The 24,223-nt window shown below is 40.9% G+C and overlaps 1 protein-coding gene across 2 annotated transcripts in view; it reads right to left on the bottom strand.

Moving 5' to 3' along the window:
* The window catches only part of KDM3A (lysine demethylase 3A), a 56,555-nt gene extending 33,025 nt beyond the window's left edge, over window positions 1-23,530 (bottom strand). The window contains exons 1-10 of one of the 2 annotated variants that reach the window (XM_026481335.4): window positions 23,337-23,530; window positions 22,511-22,726; window positions 15,831-15,986; window positions 14,394-14,504; window positions 11,155-11,257; window positions 10,312-10,436; window positions 9,989-10,061; window positions 9,790-9,878; window positions 3,524-3,687; window positions 942-1,459 (exon numbers count right to left, since the gene is read on the bottom strand). In XM_026481335.4, the coding sequence (XP_026337120.2) occupies window positions 942-1,459; window positions 3,524-3,687; window positions 9,790-9,878; window positions 9,989-10,061; window positions 10,312-10,436; window positions 11,155-11,257; window positions 14,394-14,504; window positions 15,831-15,986; window positions 22,511-22,696 (1,525 nt within the window). In that variant the 5' untranslated portion in view covers window positions 22,697-22,726; window positions 23,337-23,530. The remainder of the gene's footprint in view (window positions 1-941; window positions 1,460-3,523; window positions 3,688-9,789; window positions 9,879-9,988; window positions 10,062-10,311; window positions 10,437-11,154; window positions 11,258-14,393; window positions 14,505-15,830; window positions 15,987-22,510; window positions 22,727-23,336) is intronic. The other variant, XM_026481349.4, reaches the window with a different exon arrangement.
* Between the last annotated feature and the right edge of the window lie 693 nt (window positions 23,531-24,223).

Below are 24,223 nucleotides of genomic sequence, written 5' to 3'. Positions count from 1 at the left end.
AGGCGCCCTTCCATCTCTTCTATCATACAAAATCAGTGATAAGCTGAAGATAAAATTACCATCTGATTACTTTAGATTCTGTTTCAAAATTATTTGCTTACAACCAGAAACTGGGAACCACCCATCTAATAGGAACCAATTAGGCCATCTGATAAATGCATATATAATGGAATCCTTGCAGCCTTTAAAATGTTAATAGACACCTACACTAATTCACAGGGTAAAACTGTTGGTATAAACCCATTTGTGTAAGAGTTTGTCTGTACTTCTAATACACGTGGAACTAGGTACACCAAGATATTAACAGTAATCTTTTTTTTTTTTTTTAAGATTTTATTTATTTATTTGACAGAGACAGCCAGCGAGAGAGGGAACACAAGCAGGGGGAGTGGGAGAGGAAGAAGCAGGCTCCCAGCGGAGGAGCCCGATGTGGGGCGTAATCCCAGAATACTGGGATCACACCCTGAGCCGAAGGCAGACACTTAACGACTGCGCCACCCAGGCGCCCCTAAGAGTAATCATTTCTGAGGAGATTTTGGGATGTTACTTTCTCCTTTGAACTTTTCCAACTGTATGAACTATTTCTTTTTTCTTTTTTTTTTTTTTTAAAGATTTACTTATTTATGAGAGAGAGAGAGGGAGGGAGCACATGCAAGTGTGCACAAGCCAAGGGAGGGGCAGGGGAGAGGGAGAGAGAGAGAGAATCCTTAAGCAGACTCCCCACTGAGCAAGGAGCCCAATACGCGACTCGATCCCAGGACCCCAAGATCATGAACTGTGCCGAAATCAAGAGTTGGCTGCTTAACCAACTGAGGTGCCCCTGTATGAACTTTTTCTATAGTCATTTTCATATTATTTTCTCATACGGTAAGAAAATATATATATATGTACCCACTACCATCTCTTACCTTCTACCAATAAAGACATGTAGAAACACTCACCGTTCTGGATTTTATTGTTGCTTCTTGTACAACAGCTTTCATTATCTATTTTTACCGAAGATTCCTTCAAATTCTGTGACCGGCATCCTAAAGTTGAAGGTTCTATCTTCTTTTCCACACAACTATTAGGGCTATTACTACTGACACCTGCTTTCTCTTCTGGCTTATTAGAAAGGACATCAGATGTAGAAGGTGTATATTCTAGGTGCTTCTGCAGTTCAGGAGTACTGGCAATTTCCAGCTCTGCTGTGGAAGGCTTTATAGGTAAGCACTCCCTAGGAAGGCCAGCCGATGACGGAGAAACAGATTCCATTTTGTCTTCCTTATCAGTGTTGGTCTTCAGCTGGGTACAGCTACCTTTTGGTTCACTAAGGGGTTTTAAGTCTCCCGTTCCATTCTGGGAGAACTTTGAAGACAGCAATCCTACTTTGCAGACAATGTCTGGTTTTGTTCTCAGTATTTCAGGCTTTGTATTGAGACAGGACGAAAGTTCTTCTGGTAAAATCTGTTTATGACATCTGAAACAGAAAATATGAAAAACTAGCATCTACGTCTCTTTTACCTCTCCTCTACCTTTCAAAAACAACTGTTTGGTACCCTAAGGCAACCAATACGAAAGAGAAAAAAATGCTTATGTTATGAGAGAATGTAGGATAGGTTTCTGTGAGCTGGAGTTAAAAATAATCAGTCAATGGCTCTGCAAAAGTATCTTAAACACTCAGGAAAATATAACCCTAAGTCCTATCTGTATGTTCTTATAAATCCTTCACTACTTCAGGTTAGTTCTATATATTACAGCATAATGAAACTTAGCTTTCCCTCAAAACAAACGGAGTTATCGTATGGAACCAAACCACCAGTAGCACAAAACCCAGTCTGGCTACAAACATGTAAGCAGCCCCGATGCTGGAGAATTCCATTCTTGTTTGGTTAGTGATCAGGACCCAAAGCAACTGAAGAGCCAATTGATTACTTGCTTGTTCACAGAATGATCTGGTATTCCTCCCATCCCTTACCCTAATGGGGGGTATCCTTAAAGAACTTTTGTTTCTCTGAAATTCATCCTAAAGTTGTTTCCCCAGCAAAACACAAAGTCCTTTTTTCCTATTAAACTTTTTTTCCCATGCCTCTAACAAAGGATTTCACCCTTGAGAAGAAAAAACAATTTTTTTAAGTAAGCTCTATGCCCAACTTGGGGCTTGAACTAACGATCCTGAGATCAAGAGTCGCATGCCCCACCGAATGATCCAGCCAGGGTACCCCAAGAACTTCATTTAAGTACTCACTTTAGGCTTGGGGAACACTGTACTTCTTACTATTCCCCTTTTCTACTCTGAAGACGGCTCCTCCTTCTGTCCAACTGCTCTGTGGCCACCTTCCAAGCTCATCCCAGACAGCCCACTTTCCTCCCAGTGAACCAATGTACTCAGCCACCCTCCCCCGATTGCAGCATTCCTCCAAACCCACCCCCCCGCCTTTTTTTTTTTTTTTTTAAGATTTTTATTTATTTGGAGGGGGGGGGCATGAGCAGGGGGAAAGGTAGAGGGAGAAGCAGACTTCCCACTGAGCCCGACATGGGCTCGATCCCGGGACTCCAGGATCATGACCTGAGCTGAAGGCAGACGATTAACCAGGTGAGCCACCCAGGTGCCCCAAATCCACCTTTCTATATCACTGTCTCTCTTACTTGTATGTTAAGCTTTTATCAACTGTCTGCACAGACACCACCCCTTCTAAGAGAGGCTTCCCTTAAAACCCTTGTAGCCACTTCAAATCTCCGGTTATGTTTTTTTTGTTTTTTTTTTTTGAAGATTTTATTTATTTATTTGACAGAGAGAGAGGTAGCGAGAGAGGGAACACAAGCAGGGGGAGTGGGAGAGGGAGAAGCAGGCTTCCCACTGAGCAGGGAGCCCGATGCGGGGCTCGATCCCAGAACGCCGGGATCATGACCCAAGCCGAAGGCAGACGCTTAACGACTGAGCCACCCAGGCGCCCCTGGTTACACTCATTTCTTACTCCTTTTCTTCACCTATAAATTAGCAACCTATGCCCCCTGTGGCTACTGCACCCTCATTTCTAGGGCTTACCTTCTCTGCAGCCACATTTCTCACACCTATATTTGAGGTCTGAGCTGGTAAGAACCACTCACTTATCACCAGGTCTCCCTGTTCTCCACACCCCCACTGACCTCAGTCTTCCACATACCACCAACCTGGCTCCTTTTCCTTAAAGCGGACATTCATTCTACAACTGTCTGTAGTATTTCAATGGATTCTCCTAACTTTATCGAGTCAAGAAAGTTGCTCTTTCCTCACATCTCCAATTTTTTTAAATGTTTTCCACGTTGTTCTGTATGCCTATCACCCTTTTTACCTAAGGCACGTGACCAATTGAAAACCCTAATGAAAAGCCTCCCTGGACAACCTGAGAAGTGATGAATGGCAGGTGAGCACACCAACATAGCTATACTAACTATGAAACACCAAATGCAGTCTTGCCACCTGAGCAAAGGTAAGCTCACACGTGATGAACCATTCTAGTTCTAGTAAGACTGAACACCTTCAACAAACAGCTTTACTCACCCTTGAGGAATTTTTGCGCCAAGATTAGGTGGAGAGTTGGCAGCCTGGGGAGTGCTCTGCTGCCTCGGGTCCTTACTCGGCGGAGTTGCAGCAGTACAGCCAAGCAGTATCTCCTTAAAAACTGTTGTGGGAACAGACTGTACAGGACACATACTGGGAGAGGCCTAAAAGATACCAAACCAACAGATATTAAAAGGGAAAGTTCCTAGTTGGGGAATTATGAAGTCCTAGCAAGAATCAAATTTATTTGCTTGGTGTAGTACTGAATAAGCAAATACCATTTCCAAATTAAAAAAAAAACAAAACAAAACAGGACAGTATAACAAGTGATAAATCACAACATTAAGGACTTCTATCCAAAGGCTGTTAAATAAATCACGCCAGCTTTTCACAAAACTTGAGTCTTCCTATAAAAAAAATCACCAGCTGATCTTTTACAGACTTCTGAATCATTATGTCAGGAAAATGCAGCCATGTGGCAATTACTTTAATAATGCAATGCACAAAAGTGAGTTTTCAACTGACAGTCTTCAGACGGTAGCAGCTTCACACGCATTCATTTTAGCATTACCTGAGTGCCTACAACGCACTTACTGCATAGGCTGGCAGGAGACCAGACCACCTAGGACTCCCGTAGGCAGTGGTGCCTACTGGGTACCAAGAGAAGCCTTTACAATGCAATAAAGGTTGAGAACACCGTTATTGCTTTTATACGGCTCTTCAAGTCACAAAGGCCACCCCAACTGCAAAAACTACCAAGTCATGACAAGTCTATGGGACAGAGTTGGGACACCTTCACTTTTCAGGTAGTTTTATCTTCACAAAAATATAAATAACAGACCCCTCTTCTTCCCAATTTACACTTTCCACAAAAGTAAACTTCCCACCAGGGAAAAAGAAGGAAGAGATTAAACTCAACTCCACAGGGGCAGTCTCCAGCTAAACCAGGGGAAACCGTTCCCCCTCTCCAGCAACCTCTCTGTACGCACTTAAATCACAAGTCCCTGCCCTTCCCAGCTGCAACTCTTTCATTCCACAATGACCTTTACATTTATCTTACTACCAAAGCTAACCTTGAAGAATCTTCCAAGTTTCTTCATCTTCCAGGTAAAATCTGAGGTAGAACCTGACCTTAAAACTTAGTAAGGTTTTAAAATTTCTCAATTCTGAGTATATTTACATGTAGTCCACTCATGAATCTTTTTCGCAGACATTTAACTCTGGCAGCTTGAAGAGTGCCTAATACATGCTAAATATTTAGATATATCTGAAAAATAAGAATTACCTTAATCACCAAAGTTTTGGCATAGCTTCAAACTATTTTAAAATACAAAACTATCAGATCATATATTATTTTAGTCAACTCAATTTTGGTCAAATATTAACCTAGTATTCCCCAGAAAAAATTTTTTGAGGGGGAGACTTTGGCTATTCTAATAATATCCTGGGGATTGTCCACTTTAGCTTTCTGGCACTCAGTTTCTTATTCCTTAAACTGAGGAAATTAGAGAAGTTTAGTCCTAAAGTCCTTTTTGACTGTTTTAGAATTCTAAATTACCCTCCCAAAGTTGAATTGCCAAGTCATTTCAAAATACTTACTCAACGTTCACTTTCATCAAGCATTATCCTTGTTCTAAATTATGTTTAGAGTTGATGCACTAATACATACAGTACCTTTTCTTAAATTACTTTCCTGACAGTAACCTACTTAAGAAATTTCGATTGCAAACCTATAGTAACATACTAAAGAACTTTAGATTGCATAAATTTTTATTCTGCATGACAGCGCTGTGCTGTAGTCAAAACCCCCTTCATCTCATTTCCTAGTATCCAATCAACGAACCAGTAAGTCCTGCCTCTAGTTCTAAAATATTTCTGGAATCTAGCCAACTTCTTTCTATGCCACCTCTACCACCAATTTTCCCCTAGACTACCATGTGTCTAACTGTCCTGACTTCCATTTTTGCCTAAATGTTCTGCCTCCTACTCAAATTTATTCTACCACAGAGCAATCTTTATAAAATATAAATCAATCAGGGTGCCTGAGTGGCTTAGTCAGTTAAGCATCTGCCTTCAGCTCAGGTCATGATCAGGTCCTGGGATCGAGTCTTGCATCAGGTTCCCTGCTCAGCAGGGAGACTGCTCTCCCTCTGCCTCTGCCTGCTGCTCCCCTTGCTTGTGCGCTGTCAAATAAATAAGATCTTTTGTGTGTGTGTGTGTGTATATATGTGTATATATATAAATACACATATATATATATACACACATATATATGTAAACACACACACACACATATGTAAATATATATATAAATAAATCAGATCATGGCACTTCACTGCCTATAAGAATTCTATGTGGTCTGGTCTCCGCCAACCCTCTCCACTCTTCTCATTCTACTTGTTCACAGTGCTTCAACTACACTGGCTTCCTTTCTGGTCTTCAGATGGTCTAAACTCTTTCCTGCCTGCACCTTTGTACTTGGTATCCCCTCTCTGGATAGTTTCCATGTGGCTGGCTGGTTCTATCCCTTCACTCTCAAATCTGCTCTATTGTCACCTCCTCAGAATCTCTGATTACTCTTTCCAAAGCAGTGCCACACAAGGCATCCCCAACTGTCATCGCACTACAATACTGCATTTAACGCTTTATTTAAATTACTTTTTTATTGTCAGTTTCCTCACAATGAATCGCACACTCTTATGGGCAGACCCTGCTTTTGTGTCCACTGTTAAACCTTATAAAGCAAGGCACACAGCAGATGCTCAAATAAGACTGGTGGAATTTATGAATGAATGCTGTTAGCACTTGGTTATTTCAAAATAGCTATGTCAGTCCTATGAGTTACCCTTAAGAGCCAGGCAGTAATGCTCACCAATGTGTCCAGTGTATATTTCATATTCAATAAGTATTTGTTGGAAAGATGGATGGAAGGATAGAGGGAAGGAAGTAGGAATGTGCTGTCTTTACAATGGTGACTCACCATACCAAGGAAAAGATCTGGAGAGGAGTGGTAACACCAGCGCAGTGCTTACTTAAGAGCACTGGGCTTTGGTGGCAGACCTTGGTTGGAATCTGGTCTCTGACACTTCTAGCACATTACTTAAGCTCTCTGAGTTCAGTTTCCTCAACTGTAAAATGAGAATCATGAAGCCTACTTTATAGGGCTATGCTTTACCACAGTGCCTGGCACACAGATTAGCCGACTCAAAGCAGAAAAATACAAAAATTTTCTCAGTATAGTCACCCATGTGTTACAAGTAGCATAACTTAGGATGCTTTTCCTTTTAGGAATGAAATATATCACTCTAGAAATTTCTAAGGGTTAGCTCAACAGGGATAGAGCTCCAATTCCAAAACCCATCTTCACGTGCACACCACTGCACTGGCCTCTGACTTGACAAGGGTCAAGGTTTCTTCTTACCTGAAGAGTTTTCCCTGAAGGTCTTCTATACCAGTCATGGCAATAGTTCCTCCCTGCCAGCAGACGGAGATAATATAATTGAGTGTATGATGGTAGTCTAAAAAGGACACTGCTGGCTCACACTACTCAGCAGACTCTCAATTAACCAAGCAATGTCCTAACTCTGAGGAATAGTCTGCTAGGCAGAGAAGACCTTCAAGGAACCAGATGTTACTGGCAAACAGGCTGATTCTATGAAAAAGTTTTCACCAAGGCAATCAAGAGTCTTGTCTACCTAATCCCAAATACCTGTCTTCCAAAGACCACCCTAAAAGTAAAATCCATGCCAGTCCAACACATCTGGGAAATCCAAACAGTGAGATGTGTGCCAAGTATGTCACTGTACTCACCTTTCACTCACATATTTAAATGAACTTTCTTTCCCCACCTCTTCCTTTACCTGTCTAGCTCTTTTGAATCTAGCCCCAGCCAGTGTTTTCAAAATTTACCTGATTACAAGAACCACCCAGGATAAAAAAAGAAAAAAAGAAAAAAAAGAGTATTTACTGATATGGAAAAATTTTCACAACATACTGGAAAGGAATCAAGGAGGCTATAGAACAGTTTGGTTTTTAGTTTGTTTTTTTAAAAGGCCTCCATGATTTTACGGGGGGGGGGGGGGGGGGGGGGAGACAGGAGGACAAGTATTCCAAAATGTGAATAGTGAGTGAGAGTCTGTGAGAAATATGATTAGAAGTGATGTTTCTTTTCTGTTTTTCTGGGTTAAATAGAAATTTTAAAATGAGAATAACTTTTTTTTAATGTGAGAATCTTTTGACAAGTAAGCTCAATATAAAGGAGAATAACCTTTACAGTAACAATAATAAAAAGAATTTCTAAAAATGCCAATACCCATCTCCAGCCAATCTACCATTCCAATTTCCTTTAGACTGAGAATTTGACTAGTACAGAGTTTAAGAGCTCAAAGAGACATTTTTAAAATACCAATTTAGTTTCTCATTTTAGGTGCAGAAATTAAGCTCAAATAGGTTATGGGAACTTATCTCCTAGCCAAAGTTTAGGCTTTTTTCAAAAATAGCCTATATGGTGCCCAATAATCAGTTCAGCAGCACGCAATGCTACTGAGCCAGACAAAATGCTGACCGAGTTCAAAAAGACATGCTCCCTGCCCTTGAAGAGTAGGAGTCAGGAACAGAGGATCACTTACGTATATATTACCACATTTTACACACGCCTCTTTGAAGGCTATACATTTACTTGCTCAATTACCTGTTTCATCACTGATAAGCTTGTCACTGTGAAGAACTGGCACCTTCTTCCATAGGAGTTTCCCTGACCCCAGTCCTGCCTGTAGCAGCCCAGGATAATTCTTCAATGATCCATCAGGGTGCCATTTCCTACTCCCTAGCCCCCCTCCTCAACACATCATGTGGTTCTCCTTTTCCTCTCACCAACTATTTACACTGATGCATTCTCCATGACAGGCTACAGCCAATCAACATCTCCAAACTAGCCTTTATTACCTCTAACCCAGACTGCTAACAATTTATCCAACGTCAAAACCCAACAAGTTATTACTCTACTCTGTTTCTCTCTCAGCTTCTGATACTGTGGATCACTTGAAAATATCCTCCGTAAGCTTAACTCCAAGATACAAGAATCACTTGCTTGACATCCTCACTTCACTGCTTCTCCCTTGTAAACTTTAAGGCAAAAATGAAAGTAGTAATATTAATTTCCAATAATAACCTCTTCATTCTTTCCTGAACAACCTGAGGTGAGGCCTACACATTTGGAAGGAAGAGAGAGATATTAGATATCTTGGTTTACAAAATTTTTGGGTCAAGTGTCAAAGTTCCTGTTGCCTATACACAGGCTTAAGCCTTAGGAAAGCCAATCATCTTTGCCAGTCAGATTCTTATATATTTGTGTAGCACAGTGCCTACTCTGGTTCTAGCTGATGTTGTGGTCCAGTCTGCCCTGATCCAGAGCCCTAGGTTCATTAACCGACTCTGGCCCACTCCCATACCATTTCTCCTTGCCTTACTTCCACAAATCCCAAAGTTCCCTCTAAAGTGCTGCCAACAATCTTAACACCAGCTTGGTCAATTTTAAAATTCTAAACTCCAGCGTGGAGCACAGCATCATAAAGGTGTTTTTGTCACTGTACCATAAATGCATCTGGACACCTAAGTTGTAAAAAAAGTTATTTGTATTGTAATAGGTCCCAAGGATTCAACTCACCTAAAAGAGAAACAGCCTTAAGTTTCTTGATCTAAATCCTAACCAATTCAGAACAGAATTAAATCCAGTACTTGAACTCACAGTGGCATTCATACCAACCTATACTGTTCTGGGCAGAAATTAGTAACGGCAAACCAACCATTTCCTTTAAAAAACTAGTATGTCTGTTTAACCAACCATAAATTATCAATCAAACCTCTCTATTACTGAGGAGGGGGAGTCCCATTTCAATACTTACTCAGATTTCTAAGGTTCTCCCCCCCTCCTCTCATGCCAGGCTTTCTTCCAGTTTGATACACACAACTCAGTTTACCCTCAAAAACACTCCTTATGGGTGAAATTATCAAGTCTATTGAGAATTTTCAGCAAATATCAAAAAATAAAACATATTTTACACAAAAAAAATAGTTAACCAGAAACTTATATTATCTCCATCTGCTTGAGTGTAGAAATTATGGCCAAGATCTGGAACTAGAAAAGAAGAGCAGAAAAGACAGCACAGCATAGCACAGAGGAGAGCTTTAGAACCACTAACAAGCTGGCCACGCACCATCAGAGTTAAAGAACCTTTTACATAAGTGACAAACGTAAGTCAGGTTACCTCAGAACAAGATTTTGCTTGTTTGGAAACTAGACTTCCACTATTCTCAGAAGACTTGCGTTTTACAGCTCCAATTCTTGTAGAATTACCTAGAACATTTAAAAATAGGTAGGTTGGCTTCCCTGTTTCTCTTAATATGAAAAGGAGAAAGAGGAAAGACAGGAAGGAGAATGAAGGCTTTAATCAAATAATATCTTACCACATGTCACAAAGTTATCATGTACAACTTCGACATGAATCAGCGATGGATCGACAATTTTCAGAGCTGGAATCTTAAAAATAAACAAAAATACTAGAAAAATTAAAAATGCTCAGAAACATACCAGAAATTAGCTCTGTTAACATACAAGAGAAGCTTCTTACAAATAATTTCTTTTAAAAACAATCGTTCTATGTCTTTTTCTACTCTATGTTTTAGTATAAAGTTAATAAAGCTGTTTAGCTCCTGTAAGATACTATAATTCCTTTTTAGAATTATCCCTCTGTCAAGTTATCCTACATGCAATTAGCATCATCTTTTACCTCCTCACAGTTGACTTGCAGAGTTTTTGATGCTGGGTTTCCATTTACAATGGTTGCAGAAAACCACTGAGTAGATGGGTCCAAGCTATAAATTTTTACTTCTGAACCAACTAAGTTTTTGTCACCTGAAAGAAAAAAATTCCTTAGAGTAACCTGCATTATTTCCCAACATACCATCATCCAGGATAGTATTTTCTCAAGTCTTTAAAAAAAAGCAGTAGACAAAAAAAAAAACATTAAAAGAGACTGCTATAGACATGAGAAGAGGACATTTCAGCAAAGCTAGGAAAAATTTAAACTTTTTATTTTAAACTTTTAGGTAAATTAATAGGCAAATGGAATAAAAAGTAACTATATTTATTCCAGCATTTGTATAAGACCAAGTAGTACCAGATAACTCATTGAGCCCTAACTCACTGTCCCATGCAGAGTTTTAGTGGATCCAAATTCAGGAACCCCATCAGAACTGATAAATCTTATAAAATACTTACGACTGTGAAACTGGCCAGGAAACTCAGTGATATATGGGAGGATCAGGATTTCCAAATTCATGTTCCACTGATTTAAGACCGAAATTTCAAACATATCAAATTCCACGTCAACATACAGCTGAGCTTTTTTAATATTTACCTTACTAGTTTTCACATAAGCCCTGAGCTTTCCAAATTTCAGAGGCTTTAGAATATATAAGTCCTTCAATCATCTAGTTGCAGGAGGAAAGTAAAAGCAATCTCTAAAAAATTAGAAGTCTCAATGAGATAATGAGTGAGGACTAAAATGTACCGTCTTACAAGCTAATCACTGGTCAACTCACAAACTGTCACCAACAGATAAGCTACATACCTTGTAAAAGATGGCTTTCATCCAAATGTTTCACAATCAAAGCTTGAAATTCTTTACTGACATTCTGATTATCCATAAGGGAAAGTCGAAGACTGTTAACATCCTAAAAGATGGAAGAGTACTGTATTTTAAGGTAGCAAGTAAGAGCTGTTTAAATTCCAGTGGACATTTCAATCAGCTTAATGTCAAAGTACTGTCATTAGCCATTTGATGGCACCAAACCACTGCAACTCCAATGAACTTAATAGGTCAAATAGTAGGAATCCATTAAATAATCACAGGTATAAGGGAGACTAAAGCGAAGTCACCCCAAGCTAAGAGCATGACAAATACTAAGAGTGGCTCAAAACATAATTTTAAATACAAAACAACTTTGAATATGGTAAATATAATAAGGAAACAGACGAGCTGGTCAACCAATGGGAATTCCCAGGGGCAAAACACACACACACACACACACACACACACACACACAGAAGCACATAGATATGTAGTGTCAATTTACTGAAATTGTTTTTAACAAATCACTTCACACAGATTGATTTAACCTAACTAGAATTCCAAATGCATTTTGTTTACAAACGGTAAAGGGGGGATGGTGAGGGACAAAATCTGAATGAACAGCCTAAGTTTTCGGCAAGCCAGTTTTGAAACACTCAATTCTTGGCAGCAGCTGCATTTTGGGCACTATTCCATAGTCTTTTGGCTTTGTGTGCACACTAAGTTATGATAAATGTATACAGAAACTGTCAATAGGAATAACCTGCCAAACACAAACTATAAAGCACAGAAGCCCTTCTAATATCAGGCCTTCACGCTTTTCTGACACTGTGAAATGGATATACAGTGGCCAAAAATAGTTCATCCATTTCTCCCACTGGGAAGAATAACTAGTCTTTCAGAGAGACCGTGCTGGAAACATGCATTTCTTAAGCCAAATAACGTTAGACTTAACCCAAGGTCTTCAGAAGAGCTCAACATTAATTATCAGAATGGGCCATGTATGGGTGTTTTGTTTTTTTTTTCTCATGCTATTGCAATTTCAAAAAATGTAAATGTGTGCTCCAATTCCTACCAAGAGATAAATAGCACATTAATGGGGAGAGCCATAAATGGCTCATGAACAAGGCAGAATAATTCTTCTCTGCCTAGGAGAGTTTGAATGCCAGATAGTTGACCTGGGTATTTTGTCTTTTTTCTTATCCACAGATAAGTCGAATTCAATCCAAACAACAGACCTTAAGGTTCAAATCCAACTTCTACATATGCCAAATGATTTTCAGGTTCTCTGTGAATTATTTAGGGCAAGCATTCTACTGCAGTAATCACATCCCCCAACGTAGTTTCATACAGTAGAAGCCTAATATAATCATCCATATCTACAAGAGAGTGCCCCAAAGCACTGAACTTTGGCCACTATTATCATCAGTGGAAGTCAAGAGCACACATCATAATCTCCCTCAATTAATATTAATAGTAATATTCATACTGATAGCCACAGTGCATCTCCCTGAGAACAAATAAAAACTGATCTAGATTTTGCTTTTCTAATCTCAAGAAACAAGTTTCTACTTGTTTTCTACTTGGTTTCTAGAAGTCCTGCTTTGACTGAAAGGCTTGGACACCCAAAAGAGGTAAAGCAGAACTGTCCAGAAAACAATGCTGAGAAGCAAAAACTACCCTATCACTAAGTAAAGCAAGGTATCCAAAGCCCCTCCTGTATGTTCTTTGGTCCTTAAGAGCAAGTCATTCATCCTTTTAAGGCAGAAAAAATACCAACATGCCTACTTGACATCATGAAGGTAACCTGAATCTGAAATTAGCTTAAGCAAAAGCACCTTCTTTTAAACATTAAACATTAAACTTTCTATTAAACATTAAAATAAGGTTCAGAATGTGGACTTTGTTTTCACTCACTTCCGTGATACAAAAATGAGACTTGAGTAGAGAGAAAGCCAGTGCTTTGGGTTTTCCAATACAGGCACATCAATGGCAATGACCATGGGCCCTAAACGGCCTTTTAACAAATAAGTGACTTTAGTTTTTGTACAGTCCACAGAAACATGTCAGGTTACCAAATGCAAGTGGGTAAAGGGATTTTCATAAATGACATCTACAAGATGAATGTTATTATATGACCAAAATTATTCCTAAGGAGGTAATCACTGTGTTCTTTCCCTCTTTCCAAACATTTACATAAAGAAAATAATCACATATAAGCAAAACCCAAGAGCCTAAATGTTAAGAAAAGGGTGGGAGTTTTGCAAGCTAAGTGGAAAGAACATGCAAGTGCTCTCAATTCTCATTATTCATCATAGCTCTGTTTCACTACATCACCACAAACAATTAATGAATAGGGAACCACTGCTCCTAGTGGAAAGATAAGGTTAGGTTCCTTTGAGCCTCTTGGTCAGTTTCATCAACCAACCTATATACAACCATGTATTACGTGTGTCTGTGGAAGACACATTATTTAATATATACTGCTGCATTACTAACCTGGAAATCACAATCAACAGCACTATAACTCACAGCTGAATGAAACTTACCTAACATATACATTTCCTCCCTAAGACACATCACGGCCTCCTTGCACTAGTGTAGGAACACTAGTTAGCACTTCAGCACTACATTTGGTATAGTGAAACCACCAACAAAAAACAGTACAAAAATTCAGCACTAAACAGACCTCAAAAAGCACATCTGTTTACAGTATGAGAGATGAAACAAGAAGGCAGAATGTGTCACCTTATCTGACTTCAGCTGGGAACACTTCTCAGGTAACTCACATTTTTCACCACTCAGCCAATGTCTGCGAATGACCATGAGAGTGCCTAAGTACTGATTTGGGGGTTATAAATGTATTCTAGCAAGTAGGCAACTTCCCACATATAGAATACATAAATAATGACTGCCACATATGGATATGTGATACATGTACATGTACATATATGAATGATAATCAATCTTTTAAAAATTATTTTCATATCACCTAGGTGTTTCCATACATAAACACACACTATCAACTGTACTACCGCTGTCCTTCCAACTCTAAATGGACAGCACCAACCCAATGGATAACACTGAAGGATGAAGTCTAACAACTAACTGCTGATGAGATGGGTCCTTTTCTGTGTTAGGTATCTATTGGAATTAGAGCAATCAACATCAGTATTCTAGTTTTCATATTAAAAAATTTATATTTCTATCTTTAGAGTTTAATTGTTTTTATCTTTTACCTGTATAGGCTTCAGAAGGTCTTTAGAAAGAAATACTCTTTGTTGATCTCCCAGAAAGCGAACAGACGTTATGGATCCCAAACCAGCTTTGTCTAACAGAGACTTATACACCTAGAAAAAAACAAAATGCTTTGGCATCACAACTCCTACCAGCATAATTCTGAAAATGGGGACTAGCACTTTCCACACATGCAGAGAGATAAAACCATTAAGTTTTTTATTTACTGCTGGCATCTCGATAACTATTTACGCAACCACAACAAGACTGCACAATTTTCAACCAAAATCAATCATTTAAACCAGACACACATTTGGGAGTCATTAACATATAGGTCTGGGTTCAGAAATACACGGCTTCTCCAAAATTTATGTGAAAAATTGTGTGTATACATTTTTCTGGGGAGACAGGGCCATGTTTTTAGCAAATTCTTAATAGCTGGGGAGGAGGGGGAGATACAAAGGGCAAAATACAACTTTAACCAAAACCCTGTACCACTCAAAAACCTCCAGTTCTCAGGTAAATCTTAACTTTGCTAGCACGGCATGCTAGACCCTTCACAATGTGGTCAGCCTTTCAGCCACCTTCCTAGCCTTTCCAACTGTTTAAACCTGGCCCTTCCACTGTTAAGCCCTATGTCTCACAAAACCAGAATTGTCCTCTCCAGACACTGATCACTCTCATCTTCTAACTACACCAGATTTACAATGCGGAAATGGCATAATCATGTACTATCAGTACTTTCAGACCAAAAAATATTATGAGTCAGAAAGAACCTTAGAGGGGCACCTGGGTGGCACAGTGGTTAAGCGTCTGCCTTCGGCTCAGGGCGTGATCCCGGCGTTATGGGATCGAGCCCTGCATCAGGCCCCTCCGCTATGAGCCTGCTTCTTCCTCTCCCACTCCCCCTGCTTGTGTTCCCTCTCTTGCTGGCTGTCTCTCTCTCTGTCAAATAAATAAATAAAATCTTCAAGAAAAAAAAAAAAAGAAGAAAGAAAGAACCTTAGAGATCATGAGGCCAAGACCGGCAACCCCTACAGGAGCCAGGCAACAGCCAGATTTTAAGGTATACTCTCCATATTTTAAAAGTAAACAACTAATCCAAATTTTCTTAAAACTCTATGAAGGTCAAGCCAAATACACATATATATGTACGCCTATATACATATGCTGGTTTCTGACCTAGACATTCCCCACATTACCTCCTTCCCCATTTTTCAAGCGAAGAAAATGAGGCAGGAGAAAGTCAAGGGCCCAGAGCTACAGGGTGCCTAGCAGGGCTGACAGGAGATTCTGGGTGCTCTTTTGATTCCTCTACCTTGTCATGTACCTGTACTATTATTCTCCAGAGGCCAAATATAGGCATTACATATACATTTTCCTTGTTTCACTCATAACAGCTTAAATACCCTGTTCTCATAACCCCCAGCCGTACTCACTATTGCAGGCCATTGAACAACCCGTTCAGAAATTTCAGGAGACTTTCGTTCAGCCAAAACCAAGTTATGCTCTACTAAAAATGCTCTCCTTAGAAGGCTGTAGACTTCTATCCATCTTCTCTTCCTCCAAGATTCCCCATCAAACTCCACACACACCTAAACAGAAGTGAAAAAAAGCAGATTCAAGTAATGAAAATAAACATGGAAAACGCCAAAGTTGAATTATACCCTTATTTTCTACCTGAATCTTTATCTAAATGCGCTGTCCCTCTTTCCCACCCTTACTTCCCTTCACAGTCCACAATAAACCAACCAAACAGGTTAATCTAACCATCCAGCTCTGGATCCCAAATCATTTTGGGAAGCAGCAGTCAAGGGTTTTGGAGGCCAGTCTCTGCCCCAAAATAACTTCTAGAAAGCCCATACAGCAAAGAACCCCCACGTAGGTTTTTACATATGTTAAATACCAGAGCTTTGAGAATCAAAAGAAAGAAATTTGAAACCCTAAAAAAATACTTATTGGGCGTCATTGTAATTCTAAAATGACACTGTGGGCTTAAGATGACCCTCCCATCAGCATAATCCACCACTTGTTTTGCATCCCTTTGGTATGCATAGGACTTAGTCTTACAAGATCTAGTAGACAGCACATCTTCAACATCCCTTTCAGTTGAATAAACTGGGAGTTGGGAGTCAAAGACCACTTTGCTAAATATACAAATAGTTGATAAACTGACCCTACAGTTAAACTCCTTCAATATTTGGTGTAAAAATCACTATTTTTATTTGACTTAAAATCCCCTTTCTTATTAAAGAGGCCTCTCAGTTTTAGTTTCCAAGAATTAATGAACACATTAATCCTAGTCATAATTTCATAGACAATCACATCTCCCTTTCCAAGCTTAATTTAAAAAAAGATTTAGTTAACTTCCATTCATCTGTCAGAATTCGATTAAAAAAATCCTTTCCTCAAAGAAGCCTTCCCTTACCAAAGAGCAAGCCCCCGCCCCCAAAAGAGAGTTCACTTTGTTAATTGCACTCAAAGCCCTACACTTTTCCTTCCTAGCACTTACCCACACTTTGAATTATTTATTTGTGGCTAACTGATTCACATAAATTCTAAGAGGTCAAAGTCTATATCTGCTTTTACTTACCACTGTACTTCACTGGTATCCAGTCCCCAGTCAGTACTCAAATACTTGTTGAATGAATAAATTTCTCTCTGAATTGGACTCTTCGTCTGTTACTCTCAACCATTTAGCAAGTAGGACATTCCCAACTGGTATATCACTAGCCCCAATCCCAAACCTTCTCCGGTTTTATGGCTTTATAATATCAATTTTTTTTAAAAAATCAATGAAATTTAAAACCCATCCTACCCTTCTCCCTCAACAGTAAAATCTGCATCCCTAACTTTCAGGCAACTTCCCGAGAAGATGCATATCTTCTTGGCATGGCAGGCTTTTAATCTTGTAGTTATCAGATCATCCATACAGATGTATGAGCACCTACTCTGTGACAAGGCCTGTGTTATACTCTCTTTGGTTCTATGCATTCCATCCATCACTATACCCAATTAAATGGTCCTTCACAGAACTGTTTAGAGACTGCTCATCCTCCTGCCTCCCCAGTCACAGAATACAGGTTCTACGATCGCTCCTCTAAACTGGATAGTCTTTCAGCCCCACATCACATCAACCTCAAACCCACACTAGATTTAGATGAGTTCTGCCATCAGTGTGGTGTAAGAGGAATGAGCATATACAAACTACAGCACTGGAGAAATCTGGTTTGAATCCCAGCTATGCAGAAGCTTTTTTAGAATGATTTTACCTGCATAAAATTACATAGCTTTACAAAGAAAACCAATTAGCCTGCATGTCAGCTTAAGAACCCTTGCTTAAATCTAAGCTCTCTGAAACTGGTTTTGCTAGCTCCAAAACGAAAATACTAACACCTACCCCTCACTGAATCATTAGATAAAATTTTAAGACAAGGTATGTAAAGTATCTGGCAAGGAGATAGGGTAGCTTTAAGACTTCCATGGTAATTCAAATTTTAACTTATCAGGGTATCAGTTCAGTTAGGAATGGGGAAGAGAAGATCCTAAATATGACTGTCCAGTATCTACTCAGGGGAAGAAGGGAAAAAAAAAAAAGTAAAGGATTAAGATGTTGAGTAGCTTTCCAAACCTTAAGCAACATCACAATTCTTATCAAATCACTATCTATAAAGCTTATGGTCAACCCTAAGCCAAAATTTAGACAGGGGCCCTTCTTTATATTCCAATTTTTGAGTGATTCAAAAATTAAGTTTAACTCCTTAAAAATAACTTAGTTTATGACTTTGGAGTATTATGTTGCATTAGTCAAAAACTCACATTAACTTTACTTTGAAAAAAGGTGATTTTTTAAAAAAAATATATAATGAAACAAGTTGTAAGCTCTCCTCTTCTTTTCAAAAGTTTCCTATCACAACCACAAATGTCTCTCATTTGTGCCTTGAAGCCTGAGGTTCTATATGTAAGGGACCCCCCCCCCAAGCCTCCTATGCAAAAATTTCTATAAAAAGACATACCAATGACATCTGGGTGGCTCAATGGGTTAAGTGTCTGACTCTTGCTTGCTTTTGACTCAGGTCATGATCTCAGGGTTGTGAGATCGTGCCCCACATTGGGCTCACGTACTAGGCATGGAGCCTGCTTGTGATTCTCTCTCTCTCTCTGCCCCACCCCCGAAAAACGGACATCAATAAAAATTCAAATTCAGAAGGAACTAAAGTGACCTGACCAAGCTTCTGCAAGTTTAGTGATGTAACTAGTTCTCCTTTAAATTGTGTTATTCCCCTCATGTTCCTTTGGTACACAAATAGATGCTATTTATGCTGTCTGATTCCAAAGGCCAAAAAGAGGCCGATTATGATTCACTACCTATAATTTCCAAACTTGCTATTCTTTTAATAGGACATTTTGTAAATGTATACCTTATTAGCCTATTAAATCTCTGGACCAGATGTTGAATATTTCAAATAATTATTTCAAGTTAATTTTTCCCCAACAGAAAATCTTTTTAATACATGAATATTTTATCTAATCAAGCTAATCTTGAAACCTCCCACTCTTAACATACATTAACCTCACCCGGGTATATGATTACAAAAACCATCAGAAAGGCCAAGTAAGATATTTCCAAGTTTAAAAGCAGGCAGTTACAGAATGGCATGGTTTTTAAGTCAAGTTTTTAATGACATATCTATTCTATGCCCAGCACTATAAAGCAGAACACCACTTTCCACAAATTAGGAAATTATTTCTTTATGTTTCTGCTTAAGCATTTTATTTAGGTATAGAAAGACATATCTAAAATCCTGAAGTCTAGCATTCAATTATGGGGGTAAACAGATTTTATTACACTGGAAGGAATTTCTCACTTTACATGGTTTGACTGGCAGCAAAATTCCAATTGTATGTAAGGATGAAAAGGCTAGGCACTGGTCAAGGCACCCAAATGCCAAAAAGGGAACTTCTAACAGCAGGAAACAGTACACAGAGGTGTCAAGTACTACTCATCTGCTACTTAGGGATATCCCTAAGAACTAAGAAGCAGAAGACTCAAGTATAAGTTAGGTTCAAAGAAAGGAAACTGGAAAAGACCTAGACAGACAGGATGAGGAAAAAGGACATTCCCAGCATGTACAATGAACTAAGCCCCTTGTCTCGCACTCAAGTAGAAAGAGTAGGATAAAAAGAGGTTCTCATAATCATACTAATAAAGATTTGTTATTTGTAGCAAGAGAATGCCACTGCTCCATCAGAAGATTATTTCTAAACTGCTTTTCAATGTAGAATAATTGTGATTCCTTCCATTTATTCAAATATTTCAGCAAATACTACATGCCAAGCAATGTTCTAAGTGCTAAAGATAAAAGGCTCACAAAATACAATGCCTCAATCTCACTCTACCTGAATATAAAGCCCAGTGTTTAAGATCTAGAGACAAACTTAGGCAAGTCATTTAATTTCTTCAAGCCTCAAATTATAACAGTAAAAATGTGGTTTACCATCTAAAATATTTATGAGAATTAAATAAGGTGCCACATAGTAAGCATTCAATCATTATTATGTCTTCATCCCGACTCTTTGTAATCAACAACTAGACATTGTATCTGAGTGACTTTGTTAAGTCTCTCTCCAGGTGAAACAAAGTTAACAAGTCTTGGCCTCATTAACATCATCCTCACAGAGCAGCAAATCAGTCTAGACAAACTTGTACTTCTAATACCAAACCAGTTACATACTACTTGAATTTTATTCATTTATATTCATCTTAGACCCCAGTCCCACTCCACCCCCCAAAACTTCATACACTTAGCCCAACTGTATGCATGGTCTTCATTACTCACTAGCTCCTGCCTGCATTTCCCCAAGCACGATTTGGTTCTAGTATTTTGAAATTCTGTATTTTTGCTACTACAATATGCCCTTAAAACTTAAACCATCTGTTACTCAATTAAGGAACATAATGATAAATCATGATTAGATAAAAGCAATCAAGTAATTTGCACCTTAGATGAAGGCTGAATTACAAAGTCTGCAGGTAAACCAAAAATCAAATGTAGTTAAAACTGTTCTTCAAATGAAAAAAAAAAATCCCTGTTTATCTCCAGGTGAGGCACCTTAGTGCGATGGAAAAAACACAGCCAAACCTAGATTCAAATCCTCCCTCCATCACTGAGTAGCTAATTATGCAAATCTGGACAAGACTCCTTTTCCCAAATCTATCTACTTGTTCTGAAAATGAAGATATTACCACCACCTCAAAGATTGGGGGTGGCAGAAAAGTGGAGATTAAAAAGAATACCCGAAAAGGACCTCCTAGATTGCCTTACTAATCCAATGGGTCTATAATTAGGTCCTGCTGGGGAAGAGAACACCTAGTCTGCATTCATCTGCCAAAGCACTAACAATTTAAATCTTGTTTCCATTCAAATCAGATAAAAACAAACGCACCAGAGAAAATTTTACTTGGCAGGTGAAATAAACCACAACAACTACGACCGAAATCTGGTACACGAAACCCACTTTATGGAGAAGGATCATTAGCCCAAAGCAAACAGGTTGGCCATCTTTGTACCACACTACTTTCTTTCTATAAAAACAGCAAAACCCGGTTTGCTGGGAGGAATGAAAAGGAGGAGAAAAACCAAACTTTACAGTGCATGACAGGAGTCCTTTTGTGACACAGGGAGCATAATGGTAAAAATAGTGGGGTCAAGTATCAAAACTTCCTGGGTCAGAACACAGGCTTTGCCAATTTCTAGGTATGTGACTTTGGTGAGATACTTAATCTCCCCCAACTCTGATATTTTTGTCTGTAAAATGAAGCAATATTAGTACCTCCTCCTGAAGAGTTGCTGTAAGGATTAATAAGATCATGGCTATGAAGTGTTCAGCAGGATGCCTGGCACGTGGCTAAGTGCTCAATAGTCACTCCTCCTTTTCCACGTGAAGACAAGGCACACTGGAAGCTTTAAAAATATACGACCACATATCCTTCTCCAACAACCCTTTGCAGACTAAAACTGGTTTGGGCATGTACTATCACCTTAAAGTGTTCGAATGAACAGTGTGTCAGAAATCAACATGTATTCGACTGCCAATGCTAAAACTTGCTTCCCAATTTGAACATAGTTTTCAAGAAAAAGCAGTAATGATCCAGTGAAGATGCTGAAATATATCCACTATCCAGGGTGGAAATCTCTTCTGTTGTAACAAGCTTCCTTCAAGTTATCACCACTTTGGAGTCTTTGTTAGGGACCTTTCTCCAGTTATTTTTGCACAAAGGAGTCTTTGTTGGTAGAAGAGCTTCCTTACTGGTTGTTCCCAGACAATCCTTTGCCACCAATACTTCTATTGGAGAGTACAATTAGAATTCATCTCTTTTTGAAAAGATCTAACTGAAAAAGGTTCTGAGTGTCATTCTGATTAAAAATCACTGCCCACATTTGTTCCCGTTTCTCTCCCTCCCCCAAACACCAAAGTGGAGTATTTCAAAGCCATTCCTCTAACACACCATATAAGGGTCGGCTCCACCCCTGCCCTCCATATATGGTCAAAGCCCACACCTACCTAGAGACTCATCACAGGCGACCAGGAACCCACTTCCACCCTGACCCACCATATACGGACAAGAACCCACCCTAATATGCCAAACAGAACTAAGCTCCTCCCTCTTCACTCACTCCATTTCTATCAAGCCTGAAAGTTTAACAAGTTGGGTGAAGAAATTAAGAGGAACAAACAAACAAAAAAACCACCTGGAAGCGCTAGCCCTCGATTCTTAATGATTCCTAACATCACCTACTTGACCAATCTAGTTAACAACACTCCCCCTTCCGAGAACTAATCATACAGTCCCAGGAAGGCACAGCGCGGGCAATAACGAAGCGTGTCTGAGCAACCCCAAGGCCGTCATTAAACACAGGCAACTGCAGGCCAAACACACCTCGGTTCTACACAACCATTTCAAAGACTTTCAAGGTCTAGTTTTCTGCACCTTCAGATCAGATGCCAACTTTTTGGTCGCCCTTTTCAGAAGAGGGAGGGGGGGCCCCCACTTGCTGTCTCGTTACCAAGGTAACTACAAAACGTCCGACAGCTGAGGCCCGGGAGCTGACTTTACCTTCAGGTCCTTCTTGGTAACGTCGGTGTGGGAGACGGCTCGAATGGTCCCAGAGAGCCAGGGCCACTCGGCGACGCGCTCCACGTCCCAGCTGTCGTGGCCGTCGTCGCTGCCGTCGGCTGCGGACAGACTGAGGAATCGCTTCCCCACCAATACTGGCCAACTTTCTCCGAGCGTGAGCACCATGGTTTCCACGCCTGCAGGAAGGGCTCCTCCCTGCAAAAATACAAAAACAAAATGCAACGGGGGCTGCCGGTGGGAGGGGGCCGGGAAGAGAGGACGCGAGGGAAGCGGAGGCGGAGGGATGGGTCCTAACCCGGCTCGGAGCACCAGACCCCAGGCGGCGGCGACCGCGACCGCTGCGAGGGAGGACTCAACACCCGATCTCTACACCGGCGTCCTCCCCCGCCCCCCGGATCCCTCCCCCACCGCAAACACGGGCCCAAGCGCCGCGTGACCCTCGTTCTCCCAAGTTTCGCTTTTCCAAAACCTTAAACCTAAACGCAGAGGGAGTGAGGGGAGAATTATTCTGCAGCTTCACTGGATTTTAAAGTGTTCGTCCCCCCACCCTGGGCAAGAAAAGGCCAAAAGCGAGGGCCCGTCCGGGGCGGCCGCGTCCCCGCCCCGGGCGGCCCCGCGGGAGGGGCGAGCCCGCGGTTCCGCACTTGCCCCGCCGCCCCGCCCCGACACAGCGCTCTCCCGGGCGCAGACCCCCGGGCGTCCCTCGCCCGGGCCTGCGCCGCAACACGGGGGCGGCAGGGCCGCGGGCTCGGCGCCTTCATCTTTCTTCCTCCTCTCCCCTCAGCCGAGGCCGCGGCGCTCTTACCCCGCCTCCTGCCTCCCTGAGTCACCGGCGGCGGCCGCCGTTTCCAGCCGCCCAGCTCTAGCTCTGACTTGGTTCAAGAGCTCTCACAAGACACGCACAGCCTCTCGGGTCCGCCCCCTCGGAGCCGCTTCCGCCGCTCATTGGCCTAGTCCAAGAAGCTGGGCGAGGCTCGTGGGTAAACAGCCCATCACCATTGGCCGGCCTGGCGCAGGCGGGGCGAGAGAAAAAAACAATTCCTTGGCTGCCTCCTCCCTCTCCCCTCCCCCTTCCGACTCCCGGACGACCCCCATTAGGTTAAAGTACACAGAGCGTAAGCGAGAGATCCCTCCGCCACAGCCATTCTTTCCATTTGTTGCCTACGGTATGCAAAAAAGTCCCGCGAAATCGCTTATCAACTTTAAGGGCCAGAGGAAAATTGTAGGGGTGCATAGATAAGAATGAGTGACGAGCCCCAGGGCTGTATATGCCTATTGGATTGCTCTTCAATTGCGTAGGCTGTCGACGGAAAATGGGCTTTCCACTTGGCGGAAGAATCTCACAGGAAAAGGATGAGGGCGGTGCAGAGTCGGCGGGGGAGGGAAGGGACGGGAACGTGCGGTTTCAAGCGTACTCAGCTAGAGGGAGGAGCCACTGGGCTCTGGAGGCTCTTGCGCAGGCGCTTCGCAGAGCAGAGGCTGGAGTTTGGGCTGCTGAGCGAAATGGCCGCGGGAGGCGCAGGCGCACGTGGTGTTATTCGTGGAACGTCTAAAGTCCGCCATTTTGAAGGAAAAATGAAGAAAGGCATGGAGTCATTGGGAAATGACGTTCTTTGAATCTAGAGCAAAAGAGGCCATTCAGTACAATGCAGAATGGGATTTTTTTTATGTAAAGGGAAGTTGGGAAGATAT

Source organism: Ursus arctos, unplaced genomic scaffold (assembly GCF_023065955.2).
Source record: "Ursus arctos isolate Adak ecotype North America unplaced genomic scaffold, UrsArc2.0 scaffold_8, whole genome shotgun sequence".
Lineage (NCBI taxonomy): Eukaryota > Metazoa > Chordata > Mammalia > Carnivora > Ursidae > Ursus > Ursus arctos.
This window is presented reverse-complemented; position numbering and strand designations above follow the sequence as displayed.